The following is a 10,382-nucleotide window of genomic DNA, read 5'->3' on the forward strand; positions in this document are numbered from 1 at the left end:
AATTCATATATATGTATAATATGAATTACCATGAAAACATGGACAATCTATCTAAGTCACATTTCCCCAGGAATCCTAGAAAATCCAGGGACCGTACTTTTTTGGGCATGTCAATGACTTTGTTGCTGCTTTTAAAGCTATTATACATTTAAGTGCTCAGATGCTGGTTCTTTTATTGCCAAAAACTCCTCAGGGCAGCAAATTTCAAAGGTATTGTCATTCAAAGCATTGTTAAGTTTGGAAAGCTTTTTATTCCTTCAGGTCTTGCTTTCAAAAATCTCTATTTAGAATTGACCTCAGGCAACACGTTTCCAAGACCATAATTATTTTTGGAGAGGTACTTTTCACTGAGGACAATGTTATAGGTTCCCTCCATTGGCTTGTGAGGAATGTGATTTATTTATCAAAACTTTTGCTCAGCCTGGTATCACAGACAGAAAGAGAACACTTAGCATTAGGCAGAGTACTGTAGAGCTTCTGAGCCTTAGAAGCCACTCTCTACTCTAGCTAGTTCTTAGTGAGATTAATAACTTGCACTGAGTAATGCAATACTTGTAATTTCAGAGAAGCTCATCAAGGAGGACTAAAAATTTGAATAAATTTGCACAGTTGTATTTTTTCACTAAGTAATTCTACCGTATATTTATCCGAGGGTATGTGCATTTGACTACTACAGGGACAAAGGAGGGAAAGAAAGCAAGAATATATCTTCAGGTAGCCAGAATCACCATGGTTGACTTTAACTCCACTACATTCACCAATCCTAGTACCTTCTTCCTGATGGGCATACCCGGTCTAGAAGACTTGCACATTTGGATATCCATCCCTTTTTGCTCAATGTATATTGTTGCTCTCCTAGGAAACATATTCATCCTTTTCATCATCAAAACTGAGACTGCCCTCCATGAACCCATGTTCTATTTTCTTTCCATGTTAGCCATCACAGATCTCACGTTGTCAACCTCCACTCTTCCCAAGATGTTGGGTATATTCTGGTTCAGTGATCATGAAATCAGCTTCCATGCCTGCCTCACTCAGATGTTTTTCATCCATGCTTTTTCTGGGGTGGAGTCAGGGCTTCTTGTGGCCATGGCACTTGACCGGTATGTGGCAATCTGCAACCCACTGAGACACTCATCCATTCTTACAAATTCTGTGGTGGCTCACATTGGCATGGTGGCACTTCTACGTGGATTAGTACTAATGACACCACATCCCTTCCTGGTGAGGAGATGGCCATATTGCCAGTCCAATGTAGTTCCCCACACATACTGTGAGCACATGGCTGTGGTGAAATTGGCTTGTGCTGACATTTCCATCAATAGTCTTTATAGTTTGGCTGTCATCATCTTAATTGTTGGGACTGATGTGACATGTATCTCTCTGTCCTATGTACAAATACTTCGTACCGTATTTAATCTCCCTTCTAATGATGCCAGGTTGAAAACTCTCAGCACTTGTGGGTCTCATGTATGTGTCATTCTCACCTTCTACATCCCTGCTCTTTTCTCCTTCCTCACCCACCGTTTTAGTAAGCATATACCACTGCACACCCACACCCTGCTGGCCAACATGTACTTGTTGGTACCTCCTATGCTGAACCCTATCATCTATGGAGTAAGGACCAGACACATCCGAGAATGTGTTCTACAATTATTTATGACTAAAATCAACTGAGAAAAAAAATTAAATCAACTGAGAATTCTGGGTCCTACTTTTCTACTTATTCTCATCTTCCTATAATTCTTTGGTACAAATTTTTTTTTTATTCTATTCTAGCTTCAGTAAGACCAAGTATTAGAAGCTTAATTCTTCCACTTACTATTCTGTAAGTGGAACTTATAGTTAATATATAGAGAATGAATACGGATTGTAAAGTGAGTCATTCCCATTGCTAGTGCAAACATTGTGTATCTTTCAAACTTGTGGAAACTTTCAAACAATCAGAACTCTTATTCCTGAAATGAGCAAATAAAATAAAATGATGACTGATTTTGCATTATCATTCACTCCTTATCTAGCAAGCATCTGTAATGTGCCTAGCATTTATATGGGCATAGAAAACATGACAGTAAACAAAAGAAGCAGAATTACTTCTCTAAGTGGAATTTATAACCAATAAAGAAAGGTGCTAAATGAAAGTAATTAATGTATACTCACTATCATATAGCCTTTTCTAATACTGTTTAATATCATAAATTTTAGTCAGTTTTTTTAGTTGTATCCCACACTTTTTGATTGCTGATTTTCTATTTGTATTATTGGATACTAAAATAAGAATCTGAAATTCTCCAAATACAATAGTATGTTTGACTATATGTTCTTTCATTCCATCTGTTTCTCTTCATGTAATTTGAAGCTCTACACTTAAGTGCGTATGCACTTAGTATGGTTATATTCTTGGAGGATTCTTTTTTCTTTATATAATACCCATCTTTATCTTTGACAATATTTCTTATTCTGAATTCTACTTTGTCTTATATTAATATAGCTGCTTCAGCCTCTTTTAAAAACTGTCTGCATGGAATATATTTCCCATCTTTTTAACTTACATATGTATTTATATTTAAAGTATGTTTGTGTACACAAATATAGTTTGGATTTTGTTCTTTTATTTTATTTCTATCTCTCTCTTAAATTGGTGTGTTTAGACCATTTTCATTTAGTGTAACTAGTGATATGGTTGATTTAAGTTTACCATTTTGATGTGTATTTCCTGTTTGTTATTCATCTTCATCCCCTTCCCCCACTGCCTACTTTTGGATTTGAATAGTTTTAGTATTGAGTTTTAATGTATCTATTGGTTTTTGGCTATAATTATTATATTTTTTAGGGATTGCTCCAGAACATGGTTTTCCAGTTTGAGCATGATTACTATTTTCAGCCAGATAATACTTTGATATGAAGGTTGTCCTGTGTACTGCAGGATGTTTAGCAGTTTTTATGGTCTGTGGCTGCTAGATACTAGTAACAACCAATAGTGCCTCTGGAAATTGTCAAATGTATTATTGAGAGCAAAAATAACTGAAAACTACCCATCTACAGATTGCAGTATACATACCTAATCTTTCACAATTGACTTCAAGTTAATATTTACCACTTCAAGTGAAATCTAAATGAACCCTACCGTTATAGGATCCTGTACTTCCTTACATGCTGCAGTTGTCATATATACTCCACATGCCTGAAAACCCTACAAGGGCTATTTAAAAGTTATTTTAAACAACTGAAGCAAATGTGTTTCATATTTAGGCAAATTATTATAAATTCTGTTGCTCTTCCTTTACTACTGGTCTAATTTTCTCACGTATAATTTCCTTTCAAATGGATCTCATTTTAGGTTTTCATTTTAAGGACGTCTGCTGGTGATGAATTCTCTCAGATTTTCCTCATCTAGCAAAGCCTTTATTTCATCTATATTCCTGAAATATATTTTCTCTGTATATAGAATTCTGGGGTAACTGATTTTTTAGAAAGTAATTTTCAGTATTTTAAAAATATTGTTTTACTGTTTTCTGACGTTTCAGCTTCTTTTGAGGAATTACAGTCATTCAAATTATTATTCATCTATATATAATATGACATATATTTCTGACTCTGCAATAAATTTTCATTATCTTTGGTTTTTATCATTTCCATGTTTTTTCTATATGTATGATTTTCATCAAATTTACTTGTTTTGGGAGTCTTAAAATCTGTAAATTTATGTCTTTAACAAGTATGAAAATGATTTCCCATTGTTTCATTAAATATATTTCTCTGTCCAATATTTTTTTCTTTTGCTTCTGGGTTCCCAGTGACATGAATATTAGAGATTTTTAAATGTGCTCCACATCCCTGATGCTCTGTTCATGATTTTATTTTTTTCTCTATTCTTCAGATTGAATCATTTTTTCCTAATCTGTTTTCAAGTTTATGCTTTCCTCATCTTCATTCTGCTATTGGGTTCATCTGATGAATTTCAGATGTTAAGACTTTTACTTGTAAAATCATGGCTTTGTTCTTTTTTAATACTTTCTATTTTCTCTGCTGAGGACCTCTCTTTTCCATATTTTAACAGTGTTTACTTTTAAGTCAGAATTTATAGTTGTAATAACTGCTTTAGAGTCTTTGTATAATAATTCTAACACTGAATGATATTGAGATTGGGATCTGTGGATTATTCTTTCCCTTGATAGTCACATGTTTTCTGGTTTTTCATATGTTTAAAAATTTTTGAAAAATTTTATTCCGGACATTTTGAATATGGATCTTTTAAAACTCTTTATAGGGAGTTGATTTTGTTTTCCTTCATTTTGTTTTGCTTTACCAGGAAATCAATTTGGTTATATTCAGGCTACAAGTCCACTTTGCCTCCTGTAGTGGTTCTAATAAGTGCCTTTTGTCTGTCCAATATTTGTGTTACTCATCCTGAGATTTGGAGATGGTTTATACTGTAGTTCAGTTCTCAGTGCTTTCGTGTGTTCTGTTGGGTCTGTCCTATGCATGTGCAGTTCAGGAGTAAACTCATGGTTTGTGTCAGTTCATATACATAATTTAAAGAGCTACTTATCCATTTCTCTTCTCTCCAGGATTCTTTTAATATTCTGCAGTTATAAAGGGACACCTCTTACATTTCCATGATCAAAAAGGCAGCATTTCTGAAAGAGTTGTAGCTGCATGTATCACCCTGCCATCAAAACACGTACTGCCCTTGGGGAAAGAAGAAAGGAAAGAGGGAAGGAAGAAAGGAAAAAAGGAAGAAAGGAAGAGAGGGAGGGAAGAAGGAAGAAAGGAAGGAAGGAAGAGAGGGAGAGAGACAAAGAGATAGAAAGAAAGAAGAAAGAGGGAAGATAATGATAGGAATTTCACATACATTCTCCAGTATCAGCCTTCTCTTTTTTTCTTTCCTTTCCCCTCTCTTCCTTCTCTCCTCCCTCTTTCCCTCCCTCCCTTCCTTTCCTCTGTCCCTCCCTCCTCCTTTTTTTTTGCTTTGCTTTTTTTTTAAGATTTTATTTTATTTATTCATGAGACACACACACACACACAAAGAGAGAGAGAGAGAGGCAGAGACACAGGCACAGGAATAAGCAGGCCCCATGCAGGGAGCCCAATGTGGGACTCAATCCTGGGACTCCAGGATCACCACCTGAGCCAAAGACAGACACTTAAACGCTGAGCCACCCAGGCGTTCCTTTTCCTGCTTTCCTTATTTTTCTTTCCTTCCTTCTTTCCTTCCTTCCTTCTTTTTTTTTTTTTCCTTCCTTCCTTCTTACTGGCCAGAAAGGTAAACCTTTTCTTGGAGTTTCAGCTGATTGTACTTTTCTAAGAAAGGGAGGCAACTTTCAGCTGGGTCCAGTAGAAAAACAAAGAATAAATCAGGAGGATCCTCCTCTTTCTCTTCAGCCCGCAGACACCTTTCTCTTGATCCTCTGACCAGAAAACAATGAGGTTTATTTTGTAATTTTGTTCCCTGTAAAACCTGCTATGTCTCTGTGGGATGCTTGTTCTCTAATCAGTGGAGGAAACAAATATAGGGAAAATTTTCTTGAGAACCTATATGCTATAAGTCACTTCTTCAAAATTTGACTTCAATTTTAACTTGATTGATTTGCTAACTTTATAGAATTCTATGGTAACTGTTTTATAATTTGTCCAGATTTTAGTTTTAATCTGTTGGAGAAGCTGGCTATGGTGGACTTGTTGCATTTTAGTAAAACTAGACTTTGTTTATAATATAAAGTTTTAAGTATAAATATAGTAGAACAATTGAAGAGAAATGCTGTGGAAAACATAAAGAAAGGAGAAGAAGAGATGTTGTGTATGCAGTGGAAGATATATTTCTATTTAGGGTTGTCAGAAAAGTATCATTTAATAGATGGTACATGAGAAAGTATTTGGAGACAACAGATTTAACAAGACAAACTCTAAGAGTACTTTAAGGAGAAGAAATAGAAAAAAGCATTGCATTTTGCACTGTCCTTCAAATCTGAAAGAAATGAGAAAGCCAATATAGCTTCAGAGTAAAAAGGAAAATGTAAAGGAGAGAATAGTAGAAGAAATAGTTCAAGGATATCTCAACCCCACATGTAGAACACCCAGGTAATGCTAATGTATTTGGCTTATGTTATGAGTAAGAATGGCAGTCACTGGGGATATGTTTTAACAACCTTATTGATGTCTGACATATAGTAAATATAGTTAAAATATACAATTTAAGATATGTTGTCATATGTATTCAACTGTGAAAGAATTGCCAAAGTAATAAACATATCTTTTATTACTTTAAATTTCCTCATGTGCCTATGAAATACATACTTATTGTCTTCTCCTGAAGTCCATCCTGTTTTCCCAAGTAATGGCAGCTTGTGTCTATAGATTAGGTTGGGGCTTTTGTTTTTGTTTTAATTTTATATAGATGTAATTATACACTATGCCTCTTTTCTCCTGGTATATTCTTTTTTCACTAAACACATTATTTTAATATTTATCCACATGTGATATATATCATCAGCTTATTCCCTTATAATGCTGAGGGTATAATATTATGTAGATAAGCCTGAGTTTGTCCATAAAGTCATTATTGATAAATATGTGAGGTGATTCCAGCTTTTGGGTATTGTGAATGAAGTAGCTCTGAGTATTTGTGTATAAAACTTTCTGTGAATATATGCCTACAATTTTCATAGGTAAAATTATTTAGTGGTAATAAGCAATTACAACAATGTTGCAGGATACAAGGTTAATATGTAAAAGTCAGTTACTTTCCAGACTTCCAGGGAAGATGGTGGAGTAGGAGGACCCTAAGCTCACTCATCCAAGATTCAACTAGAAAACACTCACATCAGTGTAAATAAGCCATAAAATGACCTGAAAACTGGCAGAAGAAACTCCACAGCTACACATAGAGAAGAGGTCTAGACACACCTCAGAGGGTAGACATTGTAGAAATGCAATCAGGAACTAAACAGACTTGTGGGACTGTCCACAACAAGGAGAGATGCTGTAGGCCTGGAAGAGAGGAAAGCCGACAGTCACACCAGGGAGCCCACATGGGGAAGATGAATCACCATAGGAGTACCAGAACACCAGCTTCTTACAACTAGCAGGACTTAAACCATGAATTTTTTTTTAAAAAAATCAGTGTGCTAAGTTCTGGGAGAGCCTGGAGGATGAGAAGACACTGAGTCCTTGCCCTTAAAGAGACAGCATAACAAACAGCCCAAGGAGATACAGCATAGAAGCAACAGTTTGAAAGGTGCTTGGAGCATACAGGAGAGTTATTTAGTAATCTCAGAATGTGTCCTGGAGGGACAGAAATCACTGGGGAAGTCCTCCAGGAACAGTGGAACTGCCAGAAGCCATTTCCCCTCTCAGGGTAAACACAACCTGTGGACTCCTTACCTAACTTGCTAGCACTGCTGTGTCCCACCACTCCATGCTGTATTTCCACCCTCTAGACAGCCTCCTTCAATCTGGGTGGTATAGGTGCCCCACTGTACTGTACTTGAACAGATCTTCCTTTTCCAATACTTTCTTGGCAAGAGGCTATAGAAAGGGATACCACAGGACAGACAGTGCATGCAGCCAATACAGTGTCAGCACCAGTCCAAAGTCAGTCCTGTTCTGGAAAGTGGGAAAGATAACCATACGCACTAGTTAGATAGAGATCCAGCAGTGGGCTGGAAGAAGACAACTGATCTGATTGCAGGCCCCACCCACCAAAAAAAGGTTCTCAGGGGACAAGACAAGGAAAGTACCCTTCAGTTTTATGCAACTAGTCTGAGTCAACCAAGCCCAAGGTATCCTCATACTGGCCCAGTAACACCACAGGAACCAAACACTGCCCACAAAAGGCCATTGCAGATGACTGGACTAAAGGAAAAAGTGGCTCAGCCACAAGAGCAGGGCATACACATCACACATAAAAGATACCCTTGAAGTGCCAGGTTCCAGTGAACAGAGGCACTGCATGGTAGGGCACTACAGGACCTCTTCATCATAAGGCTATTACTTTCAAGTGCAGGAGATACAACTGTCTTTCCTAAAACAGAGAAACAGACACTGAGTTAAACAAAAAGAAGAGACATAGAAATATATATCAAATGAAAGAACAGGACAAAATCACAGCAAGAGACTTAAGCAAGATGTAGATAAGTAGTATACCTAATAGAAAATTAATTAATTAATTAATTAATTTTATTTATTTATTTTTTAAATGTTTCATTTATTTATTCATGAGAGACACAAAGAGAGAGGCAGAGACATGGGCAGAGGGAGATATAGGCAGAGTCCTGCAGGACTCAATCCCAGTATCTCAACCTGGGCCAAAGGCAGATGCTCAACCACTGAGCCACTCAGGTGCCCCTGATAAAGAATTTAAAGTCATGATCATAAAGATACTGGACTTGAGAAAAGAATAGAGGACATCAGCGAAACCCTTAACAATGAGATAAAAAAAGAATAAATCAGAGATGAAGAATTCAAGAAGTGAAATTTGAAACACACCAGATGGAATAAACAAACTAAACAAAGCAAGAAGAACAAATCAGTGACTTGGAGGACAGAGAAATGGAATTAATCAAGCTGAGCAGGTGAAAGGAAAAAAAATGCAAAAGGAAAAGACTTAGGAAACTCAGAGGCACTATAAAGCATAATAATATTTACATTATATGAATCCTAGAAGGAGAAGAGGAAGAAAAAAGGAATTGGAAAATTTATTTGAAGAAATAATAGCTGAACACATCCTGAATCTGGGGAAGGAAATAGAAATCCATATCCAGGAGGCACAGAGATCACCAAATAAAATCAACCCAAAAAGGTCCACACCAAGACACATAGCAATTAAAGATGGCAAAAAGTAGTGACAAAGAGACAATTTAAAAAGCAGCAAGAGAAAAGAAAGCAGTTATATATAAGGGAAACCCCATTAGGCTCTTAGCTAATTTTTTAGCAGAAATTTTGCAGTCCAGAGAGAGTGGCATAATATATTCAAAGTGCTGAAAAGAAAAAAAAAATCTATGGCCAAGAATACTCTATCTCGCAAAGGTTTCATGCAGAATAGAAGAAGAGATAATAGAGTTTCCCAGACAAAAAGTTAAAGGAATTCATGAGCACTAAATGAGCTCTACAAGAAATGTTACAGGGGACTCTTTGAGTGGGAAAACTGTAAGTGAGATTAAGGAAAGTAGGAAGCACAAAAGCAATAAAATAAGTATATTAGTAAAAATCAGTCAATGTATTCACAAAGTAAAAAGATATAAAGTATGACACTATATGCCTAAAATGTAGGGAGGAGAGGAATAAGAATGAGTTGAAACTAGAGCTACCATCAACTTAATATAGACTGCTATATATAGAAGATGGTATATACAAACCAAATGGTAACAACAAATAAAAAACCAATAATAGATATACAAAAAATAAAGAGAAAGGAATCTAAACATATCACTAAAGAAAGCCAATTTATTGTGAGAGAAGACAGCAAGGGAAGAAAGGAACAGAGAAGAACTAAAAAAAAAAAAAACAGGAAAACACACCTATCAATAATTACTTTGAGTGTAAATGAGCTAAACACTCCAATTAAAGGACATAAGGTGGTGGAATGGATAAAAAAAAAAAAAAAAGTCCAAAACCCATCCATATGCTACCTATAAGGGACTCATTTCAGACCTGAAGACACATGCAGATTGAAAGTGAAAGGATAGAAAAGCATTTATCATTCAAATGAATATGAAAATAAAAGCCAGAGCAGCAATAACTTATCTCAGAAAAAAAAAAAAGACTCTAAAACAAAGATTGTAACAAGATACAAAGAGGGACACTATGCAATTATTCATTGGACTATCCAACAAGGAGATATAATAATTATAAATATTTAAGTACCCAATATGGGAGCATTCAAATACTTAAAGAAGTTAAAAACAAACATAAGGGATATAATTGATAGCAACACAATAATAATAGGGCACTTTAACATCCCATATACATCCATGGACAGATCATCTAAACAGAAAACCAACAAGGAAACAGTGGTTTTGAATGTCACACTGAACCAGATAGATTTAACAGATACATTCAAAATATCCCATGCTAAAATAACATAATACACATTCTTTTCAAGCACACATGGAATATTCTCCAGAATAGATTATATATTAGGCAACGGCACAAGACTCAACAAATCTAAGAATATTGATCATACCATGCACCTTTTCTGAGCACAATGTTATGAAACTAGAAATCAACCACCAGAAAAAAAATTTGGAAAGATTACAAATACATGGAGGTTAAACAACATGCTACTGAACAATGAATGGGTGATTGAAGAAATCAAAGAGGAAATCAAAAAGTACATAGAAACAAACAAAAATGAAAACACAATTATCCAAAATCTTTGGGAT

General features: G+C 35.6%; 1 protein-coding gene across 1 annotated transcript; it reads left to right on the forward strand.

Annotated features, from left to right (window-relative positions):
* The first annotated feature begins 729 nt into the window (after positions 1-729).
* On the forward strand, positions 730-1,677 carry LOC112912118 (olfactory receptor 52E4-like). The gene has a single exon (XM_025988856.1). The coding sequence runs from the start codon at positions 730-732 to the stop codon at positions 1,675-1,677; it is 948 nt and encodes a 315-aa protein (XP_025844641.1).
* The last annotated feature ends 8,705 nt before the right edge of the window (positions 1,678-10,382 follow it).

Source organism: Vulpes vulpes, chromosome 11, assembly GCF_048418805.1.
Source record: "Vulpes vulpes isolate BD-2025 chromosome 11, VulVul3, whole genome shotgun sequence".
NCBI lineage: Eukaryota > Metazoa > Chordata > Mammalia > Carnivora > Canidae > Vulpes > Vulpes vulpes.

Coding starts and splice junctions, on each gene's coding strand:
- LOC112912118 (XM_025988856.1), top strand. CDS start 730: ATGGTTGACTTTAACTCCACTACATTCACCAATCCTAGTACCTTCTTC.